Below are 27,784 nucleotides of genomic sequence, written 5' to 3'. Positions count from 1 at the left end.
TGCCCCAGGACCAGGCCAGACCCCGACTCATGGACATACCCTCCCCCATCTGTTACTTTTGGCTGAGCTGTCTGGAAGAGCCTATGCTACCCCATGACCAGGTGGCAAGCCCCATTTATCCTTTACCATACTCAGCTATCATGACTATAAAGGCTTTCCACCTCAGCCCTGCCCGATGGTCTCCACCAGCTTCTGTGCAAATTCCCTATCTTGTACATTCATTCATTTAACAGATAATTATTACTCAACTAATATATGTCAGGCATTGGGCCCAAGGAAACAGGAAGAGTGACACTGACAAGATCCATATGCCACACTGTGCTTATCACCCTGAACTGTAACGATTTCTGGGCTATCTTTAAGACCAAAGTCATGTTCTATTTATTTCAGTATTGATAGCACTTAGCCCAACATCTGGCACATAGTACGTATCCAGTGGACATTTTTGTGATTGTAAAAAAGAAAGTTCCAACTAGCTGCTAATTAGCTTTTACAAGTAACTGAATAATGACAAAAGTAGCAGGCACTAACATTTATTGAGCATTTACTATATATCAGATACTGTCCTTACCCAATTACATGTATTATTTAATATCCAGAACATCCTATGAACAAGATGTTACACAGCCCCCACTTTACAGAGAAGAAATCTGAGGCGCTGAGAGGCCAAACACTTAGAGAATGGGTACCCACAGGCTATTTGATAAAGGTCTCCACGATGCTGGGAATGCCTATGCATGTGCAGTTCACTACAGTAGCCAGTGGCCACACATGGCTGGTCAGTGTTTGAAAGGTGGCTGGTGCAACTGAGAAAAGGAATTTTGAATTGTATTTAATTTGAATTAGTCATGTGGCTAGTGGCTACCGTGTTTCATGGCAGGCAGACTAAGTGATCTCCTTTGTAAAATGAAGAAATAAAGTAAATCATTCAAATATCCCTTCCTGCCCTGAGAGTCTGCACTTTGTGCCACTGGCCTCTCTGCAAGGAAGGAACACAGACCACAGGACAAAGGGAATAGGGAGATGCAATTACTTTCCTGTGGTCTCAGCTATAAAATTACCAACATAGATGCATTCCATAGCACTTCCTGGGACCTACACATATGCCAAGAACCACACTGGACACTGCAGGAGCTATCAAAGAAAGCCATCACAGAGCTCCCGGAGGAGAGGGGAGCCCAAGAAGGGGTGCTAGCTTCAAAGGCAGAAAGAACATTTCTGTGTGCACTACTAATATAAGCAAGAAAGGAGAGACTGAGCATAAAGTGACCACTGGTTAGAGGAACTGCAAATCACTGGGACAATATGATGCAGTTTATGGAAGGGCATTTTTAGCCACTTTTTTTTTTTTTTTTTTTTAAAACCGTGACCCTGGGCTCAAGCGATCCACCTCTGCCTGTTTAAGTGCTGGGATTACAGGCATGAGCCACTGACTATATGTGGCCTGAGGTAAATTTTAAGTAAATTAAAAAAAAAAAAAAAAAAAGGAGCAGTGTGAAGAGGAGGCGGCAAGAACGACCCCCGGACCGACCGAAGCCTATGCGCCGCTGCATCCTGCGCCTAGCGCCTAAGTCCCGCCGCCGTCGCCACCATGCCCAAGAGAAAGGCCGAAGGGGATGCTAAAGGAGATAAAGCCAAGGTGAAGGACAAACCACAGAGAACATCTGCGAGGTTGTCTGCTAAACGTGCTTCTCCAAAGCCAGAGCCCAAGCCTAAAAAGGCCCCTGCAAAGAAGGGAGAGAAGGTACCCAAAGGGAAAAAGGGAAAAGCTGATGCTGGCAAGGAAGGGAATAACCCTGCAGAAAATGGAGATGCCAAAACAGACCAGGCACAGAAAGCCAAAGGTGCTGGAGACGCCAAGTGAAGTGTGTGCATTTTTGATAACTGTGTACTTCTGGTGACTGTACAGTCTGAAATAGTATTTTTTATCAAGTTTTATAAAAATGCAGAATTTTGTTTTACTTTTTTTTTTTAAGCTATGTTGTTAGCACACAGAACACTTCATTGTTGTTTTGGGAGAAGGGGCATATGTCACTAATAGAATGTCTCCAAAGCTGGACTGATACGGGGAAATGACTTTCCCTTCTAGTTTTGAGAGACTTCCTCTTGGCTCCCAGGAGGAGGGATTCCCTGATTTTGACACACATGGCCACCTTGGCACACAAAAGCCTTGTGGTATGGAAAAACAAATTCCCTTTTATGTCCTCTTCTCCCTTTCCGTCTTTCAGCATAGACTTAACTCCCTTAAGCCCAGGCATCTGTTGACCCCCAGTCATTGGTTACCAGTGTGTCAGGCAATCTGGACTTGCCACTGATGACACTGAGATGGCACCTGTCAAAAGAGCAGTGATTCCATTTCTAGATTGTGGATCTTCAGATAAATTGTGCCATTTTCATTTCACTTCCTGAAAGTCAGGGCCAGCTCGTGAAAAGTTGTTAAACAACATGCTAAATATGAAATGTCAACCCTCACTCTAAACTTTCCCTGTTCAGAGCATCAGATGAAGACTTCATTGGGTTTTATAGTGGCTTTCTGATTTTTGGTAGTCCATCAAAGAAGGGAGTTTGAAAGTTGTTGTATACTGTTAATGATTGTCTGCCTGTGTCCTGCCTGAAATACCATGATTGTTTATGGAAAGTATCTTTAATAAAGCTGGATACAGTTTGAAAAAAAAAAAAGAAACAGTGTCTTGCTTGTGCAGTGGCGCAATCTTGGTTCATTGAAGCCTCAACCTTTCAGGCTCAAGCAACCCTCCCACCTCAGCTACCCAAGTAGTTGAGACTATAGGCATGCACCACCACACCTGGCTAATTTTTTGTAGAGATGGGGTTTTGCCATGTTGCTTAGGCTGATCTCGAACTCTAGGGCTCAAGCTATCTGCCTGCCTCGGCCTCCCAGAGTACTGGGATTACAGGTGTGAGCCATGGCACCAGGCTCAAGCTAACTTTCAAGAATGTAGCTACTGCAGTAAGTGGAGGGATCCTGAAGAAGGAAATAAATCCATTTACTTAATTAGCAGTCACTACATGATCTGAATCATGTAGCATCACATATGAAAAGCTGGTGGAACTCCATGAATATACCAAACAACAGTGACTTATAATCTTTAAGTGGATAAATTATATGGTATGTGAATTATAGTACTTTTTAAAAAGCTAGTGAAAATTTGTAACAAAAATATTCAGCCAATCTGAAATCCATTTGTTTCTTTCCACCCCCTCCCCACCCCAACCCCCACATCACCAGTCAGCATCTGTTAATAATCCAAAATCTTTTTATTCTTTGTCTGACACAGAGTCTCATTCTGTTGCCCAAGCTGGAGTGCAGTAGTGCAATCGTGGCTCACTGCAGACTTGACCTCCTGGGCTCAAATAATCCTACCACATCAGCCACCCAAGTGGCTGGACTACAGGCATGAGCCATCATACCCAGCCAAAAATCTAAAATCTGTTTTTTGGGTTTTTTTTTAAATGGAGTTTCACTCTGTCACCCAGGCTGGAGTGCAATAGGGCGATCTCAGCTCACTATAATCTCTGCATACCAGGTTGAAGCAACTCCTGCCTCAATCTCCTGAGTAGCTGGGATTACAGGTGTGAGCCACTATGGCTAATTTTTATATTTGTAGTAGAGACAGGGTTTTACCACGTTGGCCAGGCTGGTCTTAAACTCCTGACCTCAGGTGATCCACCTGCCTCAGCCTCCCAAAGTGCTGGATTACAGGTGTGAACCACCGTGCCCAGCCTACCAATCTAAAATCTTAATGAGAAAAGTAGTACTCAGAAAAACCCCTCTAATTTTCTATTTATTGCAAACACATATTTTGGAACTGATGAAATAAAGTCTGAGGAATGAAATTTGGGCAGGCCTACTTTGGAAGCTGCCCATAGTGATTTCAATACTGAATTAAAATATTCAATAACTGAATTACATACAGAACTACATTGTGAGATAGGTTCACATACAGTGTAGTTCAGGCCCAGAGACCAACAGCTGCAATGATAACATGTTGAAAACATACCTCTTCTAGGCTGAGTTGCAAATACTCAAAGATCCTATATGGATTTCTTCTGCATATTAGTCTCTTTCTTTGCACCAACTAAAGAGAAAGAAATACAATATACACAGAACGAACGGAAGCACTACATGTAATAAAGAGACTCTATTTTAAAATGAAAATTTTTCTTATGAATTACCACAATTCACATTCTATTGTGTTAGTCTTATGAAGAAATGATTAAAACAAAATTTTATCAAGACAGGCTCTTGCTCTATTGCCCAGACTGGAGTGTAGTGGTGTGATCGCAGGTCACTGCTGCCTCAAATTTCTATACTCAAGTAATTCTCCTGTCTCAGCCTCCCTAGGAGCTGGGACCACAGGCACATGCCACCATGCCTGGCTAATTTTTTTGTAGAGACAGAGTTGCTCAGGCTGGTCTTGAACTCATGGCCTCACGCAAATCTCCCACTTAATTCCCCAAAGTGTTGATTACAGGTGTGAGATACCACATTTGGCCAAGAAATGATTTTTTATTACTTGTGTGGAAAACAAAGTTTTAATTTTTCCATTACTAAGATTCTGGTTTATTTCTTTTTTCCCTCGTGAATTTTTTCTGCAGTTGTAATTATTTTGAGATGAATTTTGTTTTACGTGTTGCTTTTTTTTCATTCCCATTATACCTAATAAGCATGTGCCTATGTTTTTCTTTTTTTTTTTGAGACAGGGTATCACTCTATTGCCAGGGTATCACTCTAAGCCTGATATCCCAGGCTCAAGTAGTCCTCCTGTTTCAGCCTCTTGAGTATCTGGGACTACTGGCATGTACCACCATACCCAGCAATTTTTTTAAATTTTTAGTAGAAATTAGGTCTTGCTATATTGCCCTGGCTGGTCTCAAACTCCTGGCCTCAAGTGATCCTCCTGCCTCGTTCTCCCAAAGTGCTGGGATTACAGGTGTGAGACACTGTGCCTGGCTCCTATGTTCTCAATATGACTTCATAAACCTCATTCTAAGTCTACATAACATTTCTTTGAATGGGTATCTCATATCCCATTTAGCCATTAGACTGTTTCTAATTTTGAGCGATTCCAGACAACTCTAGGGTAACTCTCTCTGACAGCAAGTCCCTTAATGACGTAACTCTTACCCAGCATCCCTAGGCTTTTCTCATGATGCCTGACTTCCACATGTGAGCCCTTCTTGCTCAGCTATACTCAAGATGATGTGTAATTACCACCCCATTTTGTTTTCTCCCAAATAAAGGAGAGAATACCATTGGCCTTGCCTTAATTTTATAAAATTTTTAAAAGCTATTCACCAACTTTGGGGTTTTAGTTGAAAAGGCCCTCATAGGCCGCGCATGGTGGCTCATGCCTATAATCCCAGCACTTTGGGAGGCCGAGGCGGTCGGATCACAAAGTCAAGAGATTGAGACCATGGTGAAATCCTGTCTCTACTAAAAAATACAAAAAATTAGCTGGGCATAGTGGCGTGCACCTGTGGTCCCAGCTACTCGGGAGGCTGAGGCAGAAGAATTGCTTGAACCTGGGAGGTGGAGGTGGTAGTGAGCCGAGATTGTGCCACTGCACTCCAGCCTGGCGCCTGGCAACAGAGGAAGACTCTGTCTCAAATAAAAACAAAAACAAAAAACAGAAAAGGCTCTCACAACTGCTGTGGCCCAGACCCAGAGCCTGCTGGTTCCCTTGGATCTGGTCCCTTGGACCAGCTGCAGTCAAAAGACATCCCTATTAGCCAAAATCTCCAGAAGCAAATGGCTTTGGAGGAAGCAATTTATTTTCTTCTACTTACTTCCTCATTTGGGGCATCCTCCCTCTTGCTCACGGCACACTCCTCTTCCTCAACCAGCACATACTCGTGGTCAGGCCCTTTGTCCCCAGCATGCAGGAGACTAAAATTGGAACAATACAGAGAAGATTAGCATGGTCCCTGTGCAAGGATGACACACAAATTTGTGAAATGTTTAAAAAAAGACTGAATATGTCACAGTTTGTAAACTGCTGTATCTCACACAATTCAACAAGGACACTGGCTTCTGCTATACCTAAAGAGAGACTAGTGATTGCTTAACCCTGATTCCTGAGAATCCCAAAGCTGTCCACACCCCATTCACTCCACATGAGGATGAACATCAGGGATGCCTCCCTGTATACTGGGAATTGTATCCTAAAGATTAACACCTGGTAAGGCTACCCTAATACCCGAGAGACAGTATGGGGCTGTGACTTTGGTACTGCACATTTTCTGTCCAGCCCTGTTATTTATAACTGTGTGGCAATGCAAATTACTTCTCTGTGCTTTAATTTTCCCACCTATAAAATGTAGATATTAGTACTATCACCTCAAAGGCACCTTGCTGTGCATTACTTTTAAAATTAGGAAAAAGAACATAGCTATGCCAAAACCAGCAGGGTGTCTTACCTGGAACGTGGCCACCCATGCATATATTCAAAAGAACTTTCATGTGAGAGATCTAAAAAGAATCTTACCTCTTCATATCAACAAAAGTATTAGCTTCACAGGGTCTATAAATTTCCTTTATTTGAACACAAATTTTTGTGACCATGTATATTTTTCTGAGGAAGGGACCCACAACCTTTGCCAAATTCCTTGACTCGAAACATGTGAAAGAACCACTGAATTAAAGGTTCAACAGTTCCTCCTTTGACCAGAAGACCTGGAATGGAGGGAGCACACAGAGGGCACTGCTCTGCTCTTTGCAGCAGAGCAGTCAAGGCAGACATGGGTTCCAGTCATTGCTCCAACATGTTCTCATACTAGCTACATGACTCCACCTCTCTAAGGCTCAGCAATAATCTACAAACCAGGGATACCCCAGGACCTACCTCCTGGGATTGCAGCAATAATTAAATAAAACATGTAAAGTGCATAGCCCATAAGAAGTGTTCAATCAATACTATACTATATTTGCTACTAATCATTGTAGAGTTTTTAGAAGTGGCTTGAAAAATAAATCAGACTCAATATTTAAAAAGATGAATATTTAATAAGTATATTTAAAAAGATGTTGTTAATAAATGGAAATGCCTTAATTCGCTGTTCTGTGAGAGCAGAGGCAGCAGTGTGGGAATGAATGCCGCCTCAGGAGGTCTAGGTCCTGGATTTGGCTCTTCAGTGTGGCTCTGAGCCAAGCCACTTAGCATCTCTACCTCTGTGCTCTTCTGCTACACACCAGAACCAGGCCACACCAGTGTTCCCTTTTAAGGATCTCAGAGGATCACTATGAAGGTCAAAGAAGACTGAGGCTCCAAGAGCACACAGAAGAAAGCCTCCAAGTCAGACATGATGAAAAGAACCACATACAAATGACTAAGACAAGGATACATGGGTCAGAGCTGAAGGCGTCCTCTCGCTGGCTGGCAACACCTTAAAAAGCCAAGTCCTGCTGCCAACAATCCCAGATGCTGGAGGAGTTGCAGGAAGAGAAATGATAAGTAAAAAGCAGAAAGCAAAACGGGGAGCATGGTAGAGGGACCAGGCAGCAGCCACGACTGGAAGCAGTGACAGGACTGGGGAAAGTAGCATCATCCAGGACCTCAAGGACACAGGACGTGCCCATCCGAACACACCATGGCTTCTCATGCTCCTGCACCCTTGAACACACACCTCTCTTATTTGCACAGGGTACAGTTCCCCATCGTACTGATGAATGTCTATTTATCACTGGAAGTGCACAGCAGAGTGGTTTGGAGTGATTAGTGCACACAGGTTCTGGGGCCACAGTGCCTAAGTCCACGTACTGACCCTGAGCAAGGAGCTTCACTTCCCTGTGTTCAGTTCTTCCATTTGTTGAAAATGGAGAATGGAACCCACCTCAAGGGAGTGATGTGAGGACCTGAGATGACACACAGGTCCATCACTGGCAGAATACTTAGCCCTGGAAAGGTGCTCAGGGAGTGCTGGCACGCACACCCAAATCAATGCCTCCCAGGCTCTGGCGGTGAGCCCATGTAATTTTGGGCAAGCTACTGAACTCTCACCCAAGTCCCCATTTATAAAACGGAAACATCTCTAGTATCTACCCTTGAAGGTTTCTTGAGAAGATGAAATGAGGTAATGCAGGCAAGCTCAGAGACTGGGACTGGCACTGCTGTAGTCGTCAGCACCTGTTGCCTCTGATGGTGATGATATCTCCACAATACCTACTACAGAACAGCACAACTGTTCACTTCTCTCCCTTTCTCACTAGACTGTAAATCCCTCAAGAAAGTGGACTGGGTCTTTTCCTCACTCTTGGGTCCTCAGCACCTACCTAATGCAGAGTAGACAAAGTAAACTCTGGCAGAATAAAGGACCACAACGGGGTGGGTGGACCAGCATGACCATCAGGGGTGGTCCCTCAGGGACATACCCCTACCTGTGTCAATTCCCCAAAGGCATCACAGAAGGATCCTGACACTTACCTTTAGAAAGGGTTATGCAGAAGGTGTTCTTCACCCAAGGAAAACTATTGTTGGAAAAAGGTCAATTTGAGTGAATCCACTTGAAATAGAAATCAGAATTTCAGAGGCACCAGTAAAGAAACAATTATGGCCAGGTGCAGTGGCTCACACCTGTAATCCTGGTGCTTTGGGAGGCTGAGGTGGGAGGATCACTTGAGCCCAGGAGCCGAAGACTAGCCTGGGCAACAAAGCGAGACTCTGTTTCTACAAAAAATACAAACAACAATTATGACAAGTACTTAAGTTGATAAATTAATCTAAAAATATGAACATGAATCAATTTGTCTTATATTTTACAAAATTTAGATTGTGATTCCAAGTGTTACCCACAAGTAATAAATCAAGTGTTGGTTTTGGTTGAGGGACATATGTAGCTCGCTGACAACATCTTTAAACACCCTTAGGTTCACACGGGGAAATGAGTTACAATCTGAAAATTTCCTATAAAAAATTAATCCCAAGCATACCTTCTTCAAGCAACATTCCCACACTGTCACTATGTGTCGAGTCTATGTCACTTTGTCCTTTGTTGTAGTAATGTAAATTCAATGCAAATCGACGGCAAATTGAACATTTAAATGTTGCAAAAAAGCAGCAGGATTCATGAAGTCTATGAAAGTGATCAAAGTAAGGCTAAGGGATTAGAAAACGAGAATCTGGCAGTTAGACTAGAGTTAAAGGAAAATCAGCTAAGATGATACCACAATAAGGTATATCAGGAGTGTTGAGGATGGAAGAGAGAATGTCTGAATGCAGACTGAGTTCATGCGAGGCCTGCTTATTGGTGAATAGTTCATGTTACCATTTTTACTTCTTAGTGCATCTCTCTAACCGTGGGGCCTTGAGTAAGGAACAGTAGGACAGCATACACCTCCCAGACTATGTACCCCAGTCCCTGTGAATATGACTTTTAACTGGAAACAGGGTCTTTGCAGATGAAATCAATGTAATGAAAGGACATAGTGACTGGTGTCCTTAGAAGAGGCAAAATATCACATGTACCCATACATCTATTATGTATCCATTTTTTTTAATGTGGGGAAAAAAAGGAGGAAATTTTGGACAAAGACACACAGAAACACACAAGGGAGAATGCCACGTGACCACGAAGGCAGAGATTAGAGAGACGGATCTGCAAGCCAAGGAATGCGAAGGGGTGCCAGGAGCCAGCAGAAGAGAAGGCAGGCAAGGAAGGATGACCCCCCCCCCCTCCGCCGCCAAAGCCTTTCAAGGGACTATAGCTTGCTGACACCTTGAGTTTAGAATTCTGGTGTCCGAAACCATGAGAGAATAAATTTCTGTTGTTTTAAGCCATTAAGTCTGTGGTGCTTTGTTATGGCAGCCCTAGGAAATGAATACAAGGGTCAATGAAACTTCCTGGAGAGGGATACTGTAGTGCTTACAAAGGGATGTTCTTCAGGGAGGTTGCTGTCTTCCTGTGCAGAACCTCTACACTGGCAAGCTGGCTTGACTTCACGTCATGTTATGGCTAGCCTGGCTAGAATGCAGTTCTGACGGGTAAGCTGCCCCTAGGTTCTGTTGTGGCAACCTGTCTGTACTGTAGTTCCTCCAAGGCTGGGGGCTCTGCCAGGTTCTTAGCAGGTCCCTCCCACACACCAGAATCCCACTCCTGATCCCAGCCTGAGGTTACAGCCAGAACTGCTATTGAGATCTCCCTGGTGCCACCACCTCCTTGTCACCCCGCTGGCCATGGGGTTGCCAGGCATGTAACCCAAAAAGAGCTGCTGGATTCTGCCTTTATGTGCTAGAAGCAAGATGAACAAAATCACTGGGGACTTGAGAAGTTTTTATAAGGTTTCATGGAAGAGCTGAGACTTGTACTGTACCACAGGGACAAGAAGGCTGGGGATGGATGGAGATAGTCAACACTCATACCAAGGGACCACAAAGTATGGAGGTGGAGAGAGGAGAAGGGCCTGGTCCCTGCTTTCCAAGAACCAACAGTCTCTGACAGTCTGAACCCATGTATGACAGATGAGGAGAGTGCTGTACGCCAAAGTGGACCGTGGGGGCCAGAGGAGGGGATGGTGGTAGGGAGAGAAACCCAGGAGAGGTCATGCATGAGCAGGATTAAGGACATGCAGGAATCAGCCAGGCCACGTGTGTGTGTTTGGGGAGTTAGAGAGAAACGTTCTGGGAATGTCTAAGAGTAAATGAGGAAAGGCCTCTGTCAAAGCCTCTTTCTCTGACCCTACAGCGTAGCTTGAGGAAGTGGGACAGGACCATCTGTGCCCAGCGGGCAGAAGGCTGGCTCAAAATCTAGGCCCAAGCATATGAGGACTTAATAACATAGCTTTTACAGGATAGTTATTCATAATTTGGAAAGAATTCAACTGGCAAAATAGTATTTAAACAAACAAACTCATGTAAGGCATTTCAAAAATGATTTGATCCACATTAAATTCAGACATAACTTTCAAGGATACATCTACTACAAAAAAAAAAAAAAGAAAAAAAGGTGTGGAGCGGACAGCTCCATGGGACAAGGCTACCTAAAAACATCTGACTTAAACCGTAACTTTTACAGAAGCCAAAGTTCATTATGACTTACTTCTTTGATGTGATGATAGGCATGTTTGTCTTCATATCTGGAACAAAGAAGTTGTATTAGTTTCAGGCAAATTTCCCATAAGGGGAACAAACACTACAAATCTAGGAAAGACTGAGAATTTTAAGATTCACAAAATCACACACCTAGAAAGTTAATACAATACTGTCCAGTCAACAATGGCAAAAACATGCCTTTCTATGCCTCAGCCTCCCGAGTAGCTGGGATAACAGGTACCCTCCACCATACCTGGCTAATTTTTGTATTTTTAGTAGAGACAGGGTTTTGCCATATTGGTTGAACTCCTGACCTCAGGTGATCCACCCGCCTTGGCCTCCCAAAGTGCTGGGATTACAGGTGTGAGCCACCACACCTGGCCAAACTTGCTTTATAATTATGTAATATATTTATATGGTTTCAAAGCAAATCTATAAAGTCTTTCCACTCTCTTCATCCTGTTTCATCCCTTCTTACTGGGATTTTAAAAAATTATGGGTTACCCTTCCATTTAAAAAAATTGGTTAGGTGTAGTGGCTCATGCCTGTAATCCCAGGACTTTGGGAGGCCAAGGTGGGCAGATCACTTGACATCAGGAGTTCAAGACCAGCCTCGTCAACATGGCGAAACCCTGTCTCTATTAAAAATACAAAAATTAGCCAGGTGTGGTGGTACACGCCTGTAATCCTAGCTACTCACTCAGGAGGCTGAGGTAGGAGAATCACTTGAACCTAGGAAGCAGAGGATGCAGTGAGCTGAAATTGCAGATTGTACCATTGTACTCCAGCCTCAATGACAGAATAAGTGAGACTCTGTCTCAAAAAATAAAGTATGTATTTTATATTTCCATCTTTTTAGATAAACCACAGCACAGCATGTACTTTCCTTTACGTTGTGCCGTCTTCGCCTACCAGCATATCCTAGTGATCCCCCATTCCTGTCTCAGCTTTGCAGTCCTTCATTATATGGATTAATCATATAAATGTGGTTTATCCCTCTGGTCCTCTCCTGATGAACATATAGGTTGTTCCCAGTCTTTGGATATAACAGTGTTGCATGAATAGCCCTGTGCTATTTCTTTTCATATTTTGTCAGTGTATTGTTAAGATAAATTCCTAGAAGTGGGATTGCTAGATGAAGTAAATGCATATATTGGGACACCTGGATATCCACAGGCAAAACAACGAAGTTGGACCCTTACTTTACACAGTATACAAAAATTAACTCAAAATGGACCAAAGACCTAAACTTAAGAGTTCAAACTATAAATCTCTTAAAAGAAAACACTGGGAAAATCTGCATGATTTGTACTTGGCAATGGTTTCTTAAATAGACACCAACAGCACAGGCAATAGTAGAAAAAAATAGATAAATTGGACTTAATTAAAATGAAAATTTTTTACCATTTTATACTCATTAGGATGACTATTATGATTATTATATAGTTTTTTGAGAGGGAGTCTCACATAGTTGCCCAGGCTCAAGTGCAGTGGCGCGACCTCAGCTCCTGCCACCTCTGCCTCCCAGGTTCAAGCAATTCTCCTTGCCTCAGCCTCCCGAGTAGCTGGGATTACAGGCGACCACCACAACGCCCAGTTAATTTTTTTTGTATTTTTAGTAGAGATGGGGTTTCACTACGTTGGCCAGGCTGGTCTCGAACTCCTGACTTTGTGATCCACCGGGCTCAGGGATTAGAGGCATGAGCTACAGTACCTATTATTTTTTAAAATAAGTGTTGGCAAGGATATGGAGAAATTGGAACCTTTGGTGCATTGCTAGTGGGAATGTAAAATTATGCAGCCAATGTGGAAAACAGTTTGGTTATTTCTTATAATGTGACACAGACAATTACCATATGACCCAGTAATTCCATTCCTGGGTATATATCCAAAACAGCTAAAAATAGACTCAGATACATATATGCCAATGTTCACACCAGTATAATTCAGAAGAGCCAAAATGCAGAAAAATCCTAAATATCCATCAGCAGATGAACTAAAGGAACTATGTCCATACAATGGAATATTATTCCCCTATAAAACAGAATGAAATTCTGATATATGCTATATGGCAGGAATGAACCTTGAAAACATGCTAACTGAAAGCAACAGACACAAAAGGGCAGATATTGTATAACTGTATTTATATACAGGAAATATCTGTAAAGAGTAAATTCATAGACAGAAAACATATAAAGGTTACCAAGGACTGAGGGGAGAGAGGAATGGGGGAAAAGAAAACAAAGTAAATGCATACATGATTTTGCTAGACATTGCTAAATTCACCTCCATAAGGGCTGTACCACATGCACACCACCAGCAATGCAAGAGAAGGTCTGTTTCTTTTTTTTTTTTTTGAGACAGAGTTTCGCTCTTGTTACCCAGGCTGGAGTGCAATGGTGCGATCTCGGCTCACTGCAACCTCTGCCTCCTGGGTTCAGGCAATTCTCCTGCCTCAGTCTCCCGAGTAGCTGGGATTACAGGCACGCGCCACCATGCCCAGCTAATTTTTTGTATTTTTAGTAGAGACGGGGTTTCACCATGTTGACCAGGATGGTCTCGATCTCTTGACCTCGTGATCCACCCGCTTCGGCCTCCCAAAGTGCTGGGATTACAGGCTTGAGGAGAAGGTCTGTTTCTAAAGTCCTCGCCAATGCAGTATATTGCCAGACTTTTGGATTTTTGCCTGATTGTTGAAATGGTATCTCAGTGCAGTTTTAATCTGTGTATTTTCTATATACATTTAAAAAATCCTAATTAGGTTTTAACATGCTGGTGGTTGGTTCTTAAGTAACTACCATAAGAATTCCTTAGAGAAATACACTAAGTTAAAAGATTTGTAAATCAAAGAGAATTAGCAAGGAAGAACTACATACATTAGTATGTTTTAACATATATATCATGGCTATTATAAATTCTAATTCTGGAAATAAAACTTTAAAAACTTGCACAGTGCCACAGGTGAGCAGGTACTTAACTACCAGCACCTGCCACAGCCATAGTACTCTGCTAGGCAAACACTTAACAAAAAAGCCCAATTAACACTTGATAATTTTATAAATTAAACACATTTTCACCCAATCATAACTGTTTTGCTTTGATTAGAATTATTCTAGTTGCTAACTTTGGTAGTAAAATTGCCAGTGTATATGTTACTTCTCTAGAATTTTACTACATAACCTGAGGCATAAGATCAAACATGAAGGAAAATGATAATTTGTCAAAAGAACTGAATGATGCAACAACTTTACCTTTCCATTGAGCATCCACTTTAGGATCTGAAATTGTGAAGCTTGGACGGCTTCTTGAAAGAATACCTTTTCCAAAATAACCCTTCCAGGAAGAGAGAAAGCAAAGTTAGCTTATATTTAGTTACCAGTTTTTTAGCTTGGGTAGAATATACAGTAATTCCTCAGTAGCCACAAGGGGGGACTGGTTCCAGAACCTCTGGTGGATCCCAAAATCTGCAGAAGGTTGAGTCCCTGATATAAAATGGTGCAGTACTTATATATAGCCTATGTAGGTCCTCCCATGTACTTTAAATCATCTCTAGGCTGCTTATACCTAATGCAATGCAAATGCTAGGTAAATAGTTGTTATACTATATTGTTTAATAAAATATAATGACAAGAAAATAAAAATCCACATTTCGTACAGATGCAATTTTTCTCCCCAAATATTTTCCTTTTTTTTTTTTTTTTTTTTGGAGACAGAGTCTTGCTCTGTTACCAGGCACCAGGCTGGAGTGCAATGGCGCAATCTCGGCTCACTGCAACCTCTGCCTCCCGGGTTCAAGCAATTCTCCTGCCTCAGCCTCCCGGGTAGCTAGGACTATAGGCACATGCCACCATGCCCAGTTAATTTTTTTTTTTATTTTCAGTAGAGACGGGGTTTCACCATGTTGGCCTGGATGGTCTCGATCTCTTGACCTTGTGATCCTCCCGCCTTGGCCTCCCAAAGTGCTGGGATTACAGGCTTGAGCCACCGCACCCGGCCTCTCCCCAAATATTTTCAATCCAAGGTTGGGTGAATCTATGGAAGTGGAACCCATGATATGGAGAGCCAACTATACCCATCTGAGTTAACAAGAGGTTCACCCCACTTTTCAGGTCTTTACATTTTCCCTCTGATTATCTAATGATGACTAATGATGTTCTTAGCATAATACCTTTCTAATCATTTGTAGAGTACTAGTAAGTTTTTAGCACACCTCAATTATCCCATAACTAATGCTTTCAGTCTAGGTTTGTTAAGCTGAGGGCAGGCAGAGGCAGAGTTTCTTCTCCACTTGTGGTTCAGGAGCACAGTGTTCCTGAAAGCAGGAGCCATGCCCACCAGATGCAAAAAAACCCCTTGGATTCTTTTGTACTCCAGAACTGAAGTATTCCTCTCATTCTTGCTGATTCCCAAAACAACATATATTTTCCCCCTTTTTATTATAAAATATTTAAACACACAGAAAATTTAAATAATAATAAAACAAATATCCCTTTCTCTATCTAGATTAACGATCAGAATAAATAGGTCAGGCACAGTGGCTCACGCCTATAATTCCAGCACTTTGGGAGGCTGAGGTGGGCAGACCACTTGAGGTCAGGAGTTCAGGACAAGCCTGGTCAACAAGGTGAAACCCTGTCTCCACCAAAAAATACAAAAATTAGCCAGGCATGGTGTCACGCACCTGCAGTCCCAGCTACTCGAGAGGCTGAGGTGGAAGAATCACTTGAACCTGGGAGGCAGAGGTTGTAGTGAGATCACACCACTGCAATCTAGCCTGGGTGACAGGGTAAGACCCGGTCTCAAAAAACAACTAAGAACAACCCCACCACCACCAACAAAAAAACCAAGAATAAATCACACATTCAGCACTTTATAAAGCCTCTTGCTTAACGTTACATACTGTGAATGAAGGCCTCCCTGAGGAGGTGCCCTTGGCCTACTCAGACTCCTACCTCACCATGTTCAGTGCCACCCACTCTTCTAAAAAACATCTAGAGACGACACATTTATGGAGAGAAGACACTGATCTGTGGCTGCCTTGGGCTGGCAATGAGAGCAGGGATTAAGTGTCATGGGCACAAGGGAAGTTTGTGGTGATGGGAATGTTCTAAAACTGGACTGTGGTGAGAGTTGTGCAACTCCATAAATTTATGACAATCACTGAATTGTACACTTACAATGGGATAACTTTATAGTTGCAAATTATAACTCAATAAAGCTGCTTTTTAAAAATGCCCGCAGTAATGAACAGACTATGGAAAATCTTTTTTTAAAGAACTACCATTCTTCATTCAACCTGATCAATGCCAGAAAACAATAAAAACTAGAACCTGTCCACATCTGAGAAGACGTCCCCCACCAGAAGGCAGCAGATAAGGAGCTCCATGCCAGAGCCCCATCTGATCAGTGCCTGAGCAGGGACACTATGCCACACTGTGGCTACCTCTGGGAATGGAATGGGAGTGAGTGGGGAATTTTCACTTTTACCCATACATTTCTGTAAATTTCTTTTTTAAAACATGCATTGGTTTTACAACTGACAGACAAAAAAAAGTCAATCCATTGACCCTACTTCATGACTGAAATAAAGGTATGTGGGCAGGGGTGCTCCATCTGTCATTCTATTACCCTAATATATAGCTTTTGGGCACCAATTCAAATTGTACTCTTCCTACAACTGGACCAAATCACGAGGAAAGAAAACACATTGTTCATGGTTGGTGTGGGGGGATGGCTGGGATGGGGAGAAGAAAAGGACTGCTTGCTCAGGGTTCTCTGAAAGTAACCCTACCGAGGCCGCCCGCACTTACGTTCCCATAGAGCTGCTCAATGTCCTCTGCATTCCTCACAATCACATTATTGTTAATCATTTCAGCATGGAATATCTTGAATTCTTTCTGAGGACCATGGTCCTGACCAAAAGGGACTGGCAAGGGAGACTCATAAGTCTCATATACTCTTCTTTTCCTCTTTGGGGCATGGAAAACTGCTTCTGCCATTTTTCAGAGGAGGCATTCTTTAAAGAGTAGACAACAAAGAGAAAGAAACAATCAATACCTTGATCCAAAATATGAGTACATCTGTACTTAGGCTCAGAAAACTTTGTGGTCTGTGGGAAGAAATCAAATATTTATAAAGCAATAAACTAAAAGTAGTAACAGTTTGCGTGAGCAATGCAAATCACACTGACCTAGAATATTGCAGTTAAACCCCATAATAACCCCAGGAAATGAGTGGTAATCTTTCTACTCTACCTGACAACACTGAGACCTAGTGACATGCCCGAAGCTGCAAGGTTAGGTCTCCTGAGAGCAAGCACAACTGGATTTCTGTCTACCAGGATTGCTTCTATTTCACCTACCCAACAGACATTCACTACCAGGAATTCCTAATAATCACTGGTGCTGGGGATACAAAGACAAAACTGAAATCCTGTCCTCAACAAATTAAATCTCACAAGCACTTCATTTTCCAAGAGGATCTTAAAACACATACTAAACACTGGGTCAATCAGCTCCCAATTTTTGAAGTATATTAATAAATAATAACAATGACAGCAGCAGTTATCATTTAAGGATCTATTATATACCATCAAATGCTACAGGCTTCAAGCAGGTACTCTAAAGCCAGACTACCAGCACTGGAATCAACTTGACCACTTCCTAGCAGTGTGATTTTTGGGCAAAAGGCACTGACTCTCTCTGTGCTTTAGTTTCCTCATCTGCAAAAGTCAAGATAAGAACAGACTATTTTATAGAACAGTACCTGACACACTGTGATTACTATGTATGTATCAGCTATAATTAGTATTACAGGGTGGGCAGTAGCAACACCATTTTAGAAATAGGAAAAAGATTCAGGCTAGAGAGTTTTGTAAAAGGACCCCAAATGTGGTGGCATCAAATGACGCAGGTCTGCTGAACTACCAAGCCCACACCCTCTCCCTGGGTTCTGCCAAAAGCACAGGCAGGGTCTGTCTACTTTTGTCTGATGACTATTTTCTCAAAGTCAGACGGTAGAGGGTTACTCAGCAATAATGGAACTACCCACTGTGCACTCAGCACTATGAGGCAGAAAAGGAAGCCAAAGCCAGTACCTAACCCTCTGTGGCTATACGTAAGACCCAAGAAGACAAAACAAGTATGTAACATACATGGAAACACAGTAAGCAGGTTGGCGCTAACGGAACAGGCGCGATCCAGTAATGTCTAAAGGAGGGAAGTAAATGTGAGCATATTGTGTGACACAGATACAGAGATGCACTTAACTAGGAAAACTTAACCATTTACAAGGGAAAAAATGTAAATGGTACAAGACATTCCACTCAAGGAGCAGCGTTCCTGGGATCAGATGGGGGACTTGCATCTGCTGCTCCCTTAGTACTAACTAAAAAGACTGCATTCCCCATGTCTGCAATGGACATTTAAAAATCGGTTCTTTAGTGCCATGACAGGAAAACAGCATGTTGTTAAGAGGTTGGATGTGAGTAAAATAAGAGGAGGAAACTGTCACAGGTAGGTACAAGATGCCAGGCACTAACTGTGCCATGTGCTGCACGTGGGTACTATAGTCATCCCTTGGTATCCACAGGATTGGTTCCAGGACTTACCTTCTACCAAAATCCACAGCTCGAGTCCCTTGAATAAAATGTTGTAGTATTTGCATATAACATATACCCATCCTCCTAAGTCATCTCTAGATTACTTGTAATACCTAATACAATGTAAATGCTAGGTAAATAACTTATTTGTGTATGTTTTCAAAATTTATTTTTCCAAATATTTTTAATGCAAGACTGGTTGAATCCACAGATTCGGAACCTGATAGGGAGAGCTGACTGTACCATCTGCATTCCACAGACAAGAAGAGCGGTGCCTGAGGTGCACAAAAATGTACAGGAAATACTGGGTAAGTCGTCAAGAGGTTTGGGATGCAAAGGCTGGTTTGGAATTGGAGTGACACATAGGTTCTTAAGTAGAGAATGATGACTGAAAAAAGTAGATTAAGAAAATTAAACCACGGAGTGGTACATCACAGAGTGGTCCTCAAGCTTAGCTACCCTTAATTCCTCTTGCCCAGGCCTGACCTGCAATCAATTACATCAGAATTACCCGGGTGAACCCAGGTGATTTTAGCATGTAGCCAACCACTGATGAAAGCATGGTCTATTCAAATTCACTTAATCCCAATAGCCCCCTGAGGTAAAGACTTTTTTTTTTTTTTAAGACGGAGTTTCGCTGTTGTTACTCAGACTGGAGTGCAATGGCACGATTCTTGGCTCACTGCAACCTCCGCCTCCTGGGTTCAAGCAATTCTCCTGCCTCAGCCTCCCGAGTAGCTGGGACTACAGGCGCGCACCACCATGCCCAGCTAATTTTTTGTATTTCTAGTAGAGACGGGGTTTCACCTTGTTGACCAGGATGGTCTCGATCTCTTGACATCGTGATCCACCCGCCTCGGCCTCCCAAAGTGCTGGGATTATAGGCGTGAGCCACCGCGCCCAGCCAAGACTATTTTTATTTCCATTGTATAGATGGGGAAAGTGACTCAGATCTGAGCGCACCCGAGGAATTGTTATTTCTCCTTTCCCCAACCTACGCACACCTGACCCCGGAGCTGCATGAAGTATTCTTACTTTCTGTTAAAAAGCAACGCCTGTTTTTTATTCTTCCCTTAAGCACGCAAGCTAACACCTCTTAGGTGCTGGTAAATGTCTATTAGAAGCACAAACAAAAAGGGGGAGGTGGCTCCATTTAATTTTCCAAATTTCCTGGACTAGGTGCCAAACAAACCGGGTTTAAAAACCACCCACCCAGCAAATCTCACCTTCTCCCAACCAAAACACGTTTGAAGCTCCAGCTGCGCACCTCCTCGGCTGAGGAAGGCAAGGATGAAAGGGACAAAGCAAACAATCCTGCCTCCGGGGAGCTTTCAAGTTGGAACCCGAGAATAAGCCATATAAACAGATAATAAGCCTTTGAAAGTTGTTGTGAGGATTAAATGCATAATTTTGCGGAAAGCATCTCGTTCGGGGCCTGCCACGTGTAAAGTGCTTACCAGACGACAGCTGCAACTATTAATACAAATAAACTGCGCACACGCCAAAAAGCGTTATGGGGCGCACGAATTCCTAACCCCCTGTCTTAACTTACCCCTTTGCTTCTTACCCTGGCTCCCCCTACCCGCGACCCAACTCCACCAGAGACTGAGGCTCCTCTTGGGCACTGTCAGCAGCATCTTGGCGCCCCAGCCCACCAGCCCCGGACAAGGCGTCGGCGTTTCCAAGAAGAACCAAGGGCTGCAGGCACACAAGGAAGGCGCGGAGTCAGTGACCGGGCGTGCTAGGAAGCCTGGCTCTCCGTCCCGGCCGGCTGTGCGACCCCAGCACAGTCCCTGGGCCCTTTCCGCTCTCGCGCTGCAAAGCTTTTGGAAGAGCTAGATTTCCTTTCGCAGCGAAACCCCAAATTCAGCTAGGACCGCACGTTCCTCGCCCAGGGACCTTACCTTTCTTGGCCCCATGCGCTCACCGTTACCCTGGCAACGCCGGCCTTTTGGGGCGGATACCGCTGCCGTCAAGCAGTGCGGCCGCAAAGCCAGCCGAGTGCGCAGCCACAAAGCACCCGTCGGGACTTAGCGGAGTGCGCCTGCGCACAGCCTGGTTGCGGGTGATTGTGTGCGCACCCTCTGATTCTGCGGGGGACGAGTGTGCGAAGGGTGCGTGTGCTCTTTGCTGCTCTCTGCGGGACTGTACGGACGCCAGAACGATCCCGCAAGACTCATTTTACAGCTGACATGTAGTTACCCGTCAAATGTCACATAGTCACGTGGGAGGTGGGAAAGACCTAAAGTCTTACGCCGTTGGAGGGATGGGATGTTTGAGGCAACCGGCAGGACTTTATTAAACGGTCCCGAGGAAACTGATCTCAGCTTTCTCAGTGTAGAAAGAGGGTCACAGCAGCGCACTTGTATACGCTGCAGCATGTGGGGAACTTGTGAGGACGCTCCCTCTGGCAGACACGTGGCCGACTGTGTGCTCAGACTACCTCTGGAGTTAAGGGACGACAGGTCCACCTGCTTTGCATCCCCATCTTCCCCTCCCTCACTGGCCGTGTGATCTTGAATGTCTGACAGCACTTCTGAGCTTGAGTTTACTGGAAAATGGGCCATCAGGATTATGGGAGACGAGCAAAACTAGAGTGCAGTGGGAAGTTTTAAGTTTCTCCTGACCTGGTTATTTTAAAGGAGGCCTGTGGGGAGTCCAATATATACCTTCGCAAATATGAATCACAGGAGTTCCACCGCACAGACTTGGCAGGAGGCAAAGGAGGGTGGCAAGGAAGAGTGGCAAATACTGCTGGAGAAATTCATGGTGCTAGATATGATGATGGATGATGACTTTTGGCCCTTTGCCAATGTTCTTGCCTCCATTTCTTCATGCATGCTGTTGCCTCTATGTTCCCTCCCCTGTCAGCTGCAGTAATTCCTGGTCAGCCTTTAAGTCTCAGCTCAGCTATCACCTCTTCCAGGAGACTTCTTGCCTCCCCAGACCTTCTTGGGTGATTTGCCTCTGTGTTCTGCAGTAGTCTGGTATGGCATATGTTGTCCCTGTTTTTCTGGCCCTTTTGATTTTTAATTTTTTTGAGACACAACATGGGTGAATCTCAAAAACACTATGTTGGGGAAAAAAAAACCATGTATCAGAGGCTACATATTCTAGGATTCCTTTGTATTTTTATTTATTTATTTTTTAATTTTTTTGAGATGGAGTCTCGCTCTGTCACCCAGGCTGGAGTGCAGTGGCATGATTTTGGCTCGCTGCAACCTCTACCTCTCAGGTTCAAGTGATTCTCTTGCCTCAGCCTCCCAAGTAGCTGGGATTGTTTTTTTTTTTTTTTTTTGAGATGGAGTCTCGCTCTGTAGCCCAGGCTGAAGTGCAGTGGTGTGATCTCAGCTCACTGCAACCTCTGCCTCCCAGGTTCAAGTGATTCTCCTGCCTCAGTCTCCTGAGTAGCTGGGATTACAGGCACCCACCACCATGCCTGGCTGATTTTTATATTTTTAGTGGAGACGGGGTTTCACCATGTTGGCCAGGCTGGTCTCAAACTCCTGACCTCAGGTGATCATCTTGCCTCAGCCTCCCAAAGTGTTGGGATTCCAGGCGTAAGCCACCACCCAGCCTGGCCCTTTTTAAACTGCACTGTGGGCTTGCTCTTGGTAGAGTGAGATCATGTCACAGCATTCAGTGGGTGCTCTGTCTGCAAGGACCTTAACTGCTAGGCTAGGGAGTTCAGGCTTTAGATAAACCAAAATCAAAGAGCTTCGTGGTAAGAATGTTGCAAGAAAAGGGAGAAAATGGGCAAGAGTCACAGGATATGGTATCAGGATGGATTGGGCAAGGGGAGAGACAGCTGGAGAGAGGTTGTAATACTGGATCAGAACATGCCAATTTAAGAAATACTGGTTTTAAAATTAGAGGGCTTTAACAATGAAAGGGATTCAGAGGTTGTCCAATTAAACTTCCTTATTTAACTGATAAGAAAACAGGTCCAGTGGCACTGTGAGTTGTCAGAGATAACCGAGCAGGTCTGAGGTATGGCTGAGACTAGAGCCAGGTCTCCTAAATCCCATCCCAGCTTGTGGAAGGATTTGGGGTTTACTGATAATGGGATCTCAGATGACACATCTGTCCTCAACAGAAGGTCCGGAGTAAAAGCTACTGAATAAGAAAGCCATCTGCCCCCAAATGTTTTTTAAAATTAAAAAAGAAAAAAATTAAGGAAATTTAAAAAAAAGAAATTCTTCCCCAAGATTTTCTCCTCAAGTGCATTTTAAACCCTTTGATATTTTTCAAACATACAACATAAAAGTAGAGAAAATTGTCCAATAAATCATCACCTCCAGCCAGGTGTGGTGGCTCACATCTGTAATCCCAGCACTTTGGAAGACTGAGGCCGGCAGATCACCTGAGGTCAGGAATTTTCCTGACCAACATGGAGAAACCCCATTTCTACTAAAAATGCATAATTAGCCGAGTGTGGTGGCACATGCTTATAATCCCAGCTACTCGGGACACTGAGGCAGGAGAATCGCTTGTGGGAGGCAGAGGTTGCAAGGAGCTAAGATCACGCCATTGCACTCCAGCCTGGGCAACAAGAGCAAAACTTTGTCCCAAAAACTAAAAATAAAAAAAATATATAAATAATTGCTTCCACAACCTTCAACTTTTGGTATCTCATTTCTTTTGCATTCTCCATATAAACACTTTTATCTCCTTGCTGGAGTATTTTACAACAATCTTAGACATTATATAACCTCATGATATTTCAGTAGTATCTCTAATAGATAAGGACTTAATTTTATTACAATGCATCTGCATTTATATATATATGTATATACACACACACAGGCATGTGTCAACTGTGTAGTTCTCATTATCTGAGGTAATTCTGTTCTATAAAGTTGCTACAAACACTGAATTAGTAAATACTGAACTACTGTTTCCAGGAGAAATTACAAGGTTAGGTGTCCGTGAGTCTGCTCACAACATTTTCATCAACTGATCAATACATAAACTCATTTTATGTGTTTCTGTTTAAAGACACCTTATATAATTTGTTGATTCATCAACACTGAACTCGCAGCCAACAGCACTATAACTCCTACCTAAAGGCACACCTGTTTCCTCCAATAAGGCACATTTATCTGACACACCTGTTTTCTCCAATAAGGCACATTTCTTGGCTGGGGAACACCAGACAGAACTTCAGCACTCCACTTGGGGCCTTTTAAACAGTTAAATCACCAATAAAAAAGCACAAAAATATGAAAAACATGGCACAAACTAGAGCTCAAAAAAGCATACTTATTTATGGTACGAAAGCGAAAACTAGAAGGCAGAGTCTCCTTGTTCAACTTCAGCTGGGAATGTACACGTTGGGTGACTCAAATTTTTTGGTGCTCTGTGCACGCACATAACTGCAGATAACTGTGACAGTGAAGTATTGATTATGATGTTACAAATAAGTTTTAGCAACTAGCTGAGTTTGTCAATACAGAATCCAAGAATAGGGATGATTGACTACACCAACATATCGCCAGTAGCACTAGCACATTTAATAAAATGAACAGTTATCTGTGAAATGTGCCACAGAACCCCTGAGTAATATTTGGGATATACTTAAGAAAAAAGATGATCTGAAATTCAAGTTCATCTGAGTACCTTATATTTTATCTGGCCACACTAGTAACAATTTATTGGGCATTTACTATGTGCCAGCCACTTTTGCATCCATGATCTTATTTAATTCTCACACCAGGGATGTGAGACTGGTGTTCTTACCTCTGTTCTGCAGCCAAGGTTACCGCACATACCCTTGGTGTCATTGCTAGGAAGTAGTGAAGGCCAGATGAGGATATGGATCTACAGGGCTTATGCCCTTTTAATCTGTCATGCTGGATACAGGAGGACAGCGGATTAAGAAAATACAACAGGCCAGGCACAGTGGGCTCATGCCTGTAATCCCAGCACTTTGGGAGGCCATGGTGGGTGGATCACCTGAGGTCAGGAGTTCAAGACCAGCCTGGCCAACACAGAGGAAACCCAGTCTCTACTTAAAAAAAAATACAAAAATTAGCCAGACGTGGTGGCACACGCCTGTAATCCCAGCTACTCAGGAGGCTGAGGCAGAATAGCTTAAAACTGGGAGGTGGAGGTTGCAGTAAGCTGAGATCATGCCACTACACTCCAGTCTGGGCCACAGGGTGAGACTTGGTCTCAAAAAAAGAAAAAACAAACAAACAAACAAAAAGAGAAACAAAACAAACAAAAACCAGGCAACATTCAATATTGAAATATAAAAGTAACGGTTAAGTGTCGGTGGGAGGTCAGGGAAGACCAGGATGAGTTGAAGAGGTAGCCTATGAGCTGTGCCTGGAGGGGAGGTTAGCCTTAGGAGGTGGAAAGGAAGAGGGCAAGTGGCTGTCTGGGGCACCAGGGCACGCCCATATGCAAGGCTGGAATGGGCCTTGGTTCCGGAGCCAGGGAGGAGCTGGGCCTGGCCGGGGCAGGAGGTCAGAGCTGTGATAAGGTCTGATAGGTAGGGCGGGGACCGATTGTGGAGGCACTTGAATTCCAGGCTTGGCTTTTGGACTTTACCCTGCAGACAATGGGGAGCCACCAGCGTTTCTGAGCAGGGCAGGGCAGCCCCAGCTGTCGCCCCACTGTTTTTCTGAGACAGCATCAAACCCTGTAGTATTTCCTAGAGTCCACCAGATGGAGACATTTCAGCAAATTTAAACCACCTAGTTTCTGGCTGTCACTGCTTTACTGATGTAAAAACAAAATACAGGGATCCTACTAAGCTCCAAGTCTTTACTCAGCATCCTCAGCAGAAAATGCAAGGGCTGTGAAACAAAAATCAAATCAGAGACATAGTCCAGCTTCACTCTGTTGGTGAGCAAAGAGGGACTGAGTCTCAGCAGCTCTTTGAGGTCCCTGTTATCCCATTTACAGGTGAGGAAGCTCAGATTCTGCAGTGGACATTTATGCCATTATTTACCAGACTAACACCAGGCTGGGCTATGGGATAGAGTTGACACTGTGTGTGAAGGGACAGGCTGGGCAAGCCCCCAAGGCATTGCCTTGCTGTGTGGGCTCTAAGGGCTGAGAGTCCCTTGTGCAAAGGGTAAAGAATTACCTGAGATCCAAAAAGATCTGTAGCGCTGATGATGAAAGCTATCTGGATTCCTACCATCTGCACTAATCCAGGTTTGTTTAAAGACAGACCCACTTAACTCTCTCCAGCAGCCTCGTGAGTTGCTGGATCATCATACTCATTTTATAGGTAAGAAAACAGATTCAGAGAGGTGAGATGAGTTGCCCAAGGTCACAAAGGGAGTATAAACATCAGGGAGGCGGACAGCCTTGGTGGCTCATGCCTATAATCCCAGAACTTTGAGAGGCTGAGGTAGGTGGATCACCTGAGGTCTAGAGTTTGAGACCGGCCTGGCCAGCAAGAGAAAACCCCATCTCTACTAAAAATACAAAAATTAGCCAAGTATGGTGGCACGTGCCTGTAATCCCAGCTACTTGGGAGGCTGAGGCAGGAGAATCGCTTGAGCCTGGGAGGCATAGGTTGCAGTGAGCTGAGATTTTGTCACTGCACTCCAGCCTGGATGACAGAGTGAGACTTCATCTCAAAAAAAAAAAAACAACCAAAGAAAACAAAAAAACAAAACACAACAAAAAACAACAGAGGGTGGACTAGATTTCATACTCCTATTCCTGCCCTGTTTCTTTCCATGAACAATCAAACAAACTCTACTTCTCCGTAAATTTCCTAGAGAAACTTAGGCATCTGTGTCCAAAGAAACAAATACAAATATTTTAATTAAAGCATTATGATTTCTAATTTTTTTTAAAAAGAGACAACCTTTACCCAGGCATGGTGGTGCATGCCTGTGGTCCCAACTACTATGAAGGCTGAGGCAGGAGGACAGTTTGAGGCCAGGAGTTCAAGGCAGCAGTGAGCCATGATCACTCCACTGCACTCCAGCCTGGGTAACAGAACAAGAACTTGTCTCAAAAAAAAAAAAAAAAAGACAACCTAAATGTTCATCCCTAGAGAAATGGATATGTAAAACATGGTATAAAATGTTCATACGGTGGAATACTATGTAGCAATGCAGCAGCTGAAAGGAGTGAACAGTTTTTTTTTTTTTGAGACAGGGTCTGGCTCTGTCACCCAGGCTGGAATGCAATGGAGTGATCACAGCTCACTGTAGCCTTAAACTCCTTGCCCCAAGCCATCTTCCTGTCTCAGCCTCCTGGGTAGCTGCAACTACATGCCTGTGCCACCACACCTAGCTAATTTAGAACATTTTTGTAGAGACAGGATCTCACTATATTGTGCAGGCTGGATCTCTTTTATAGACAATATATATTAATGTAGGTAGATTTCAAAAACGTAACATTTGTTGATAAAGGCAAGATGTATACCAATGTGAATCATATGATACCATTTATGTAAATTAATATATAATCAAATGCTAAATGTATGTATAGATACATTAAAATATTTGAAAATAACAGGAAGGATATACACCAAATTCATTAGTTATCTGTGGGACTTGGGTAGTAGATAAAGGGACTTCAGCTTTGTCTCTATTATTTTCTAAAAAGAAAAAAAAACAATTAGAAGCAAATATGGGTGGTGGGATTATAGGTGATTGTTGAACGTTGTATTCATTTGTATATCTGAATATTTGTGCAAAAAGATGCTTCAAGCAAACAAACAAGTACAAAGCTAGGAAACAACAAAAACCAAAGTAATTTTGCTATTTAAGATCAACAGTTTGAAGATGGAGGCAGCCAGTACTCCAGGAGGGCCTCGAGGAGCCTGGGAAGGAGGTCAAGAGCTCATAAGTGCTGGTCCTGCACAGAGGCTTGGGATTTGTTGTTGTGGAAATATGGCATGGTAGGGTCCCTTTCACCAGCATTTCCAGGGCAGGAGCCCAGTCCTGGCATTCCACCAATGATCCCACCACTCTGCGACTGCCATCCCTGCCAGAGAGAAGTGAGTGCCAGGTGAGGATCGCTTCAAGGAGGAAACAGAGGACGGAGGAGCAGGTGCAGGGGCCCTGGGGAAAATGTGGCTCCTCCTGTGGGAGCAGGGTGGCTGGCAGTGGCCACACTTTCTAGTTTCTCGCCCTCTTTCCCTTCTTTTTGGCTATTTTCTCTG

At 43.5% G+C, this 27,784-nt stretch overlaps 1 protein-coding gene, 1 non-coding gene and 1 pseudogene across 7 annotated transcripts in view; 2 read left to right on the top strand and 1 right to left on the bottom strand.

Moving 5' to 3' along the window:
• TSEN2 (tRNA splicing endonuclease subunit 2) overlaps positions 1–20,610 on the bottom strand; it is a 42,844-nt gene extending 22,234 nt beyond the window's left edge. The window contains exons 1-6 of one of the 6 annotated variants that reach the window (XM_078351682.1): positions 20,550–20,610; positions 16,856–17,154; positions 14,297–14,378; positions 11,053–11,089; positions 5,809–5,908; positions 4,020–4,097 (exon numbers count right to left, since the gene is read on the bottom strand). In XM_078351682.1, the coding sequence (XP_078207808.1) occupies positions 4,020–4,097; positions 5,809–5,908; positions 11,053–11,089; positions 14,297–14,378; positions 16,856–17,044 (486 nt within the window). In that variant the 5' untranslated portion in view covers positions 17,045–17,154; positions 20,550–20,610. Of the gene's footprint in view, positions 1–4,019; positions 4,098–5,808; positions 5,909–11,052; positions 11,090–14,296; positions 14,379–16,855; positions 17,155–20,212 lie in introns of all 6 variants that reach the window. The other 5 variants (XM_002758681.7, XM_035273688.3, XM_008982165.5 and 2 more) reach the window with 5 other exon arrangements.
• On the top strand, positions 1,509–2,000 carry LOC108588481 (non-histone chromosomal protein HMG-17 pseudogene; annotated as a pseudogene).
• On the top strand, positions 5,890–5,991 carry LOC118148134 (U6 spliceosomal RNA). Its single transcript, XR_004734926.2, has one exon. It is a non-coding gene; the product is annotated as a U6 spliceosomal RNA (small nuclear RNA).
• Positions 20,611–27,784: the final 7,174 nt, after the last annotated feature.

This window comes from Callithrix jacchus, chromosome 15 (assembly GCF_049354715.1).
Source record: "Callithrix jacchus isolate 240 chromosome 15, calJac240_pri, whole genome shotgun sequence".
Lineage (NCBI taxonomy): Eukaryota > Metazoa > Chordata > Mammalia > Primates > Cebidae > Callithrix > Callithrix jacchus.
This window is presented reverse-complemented; position numbering and strand designations above follow the sequence as displayed.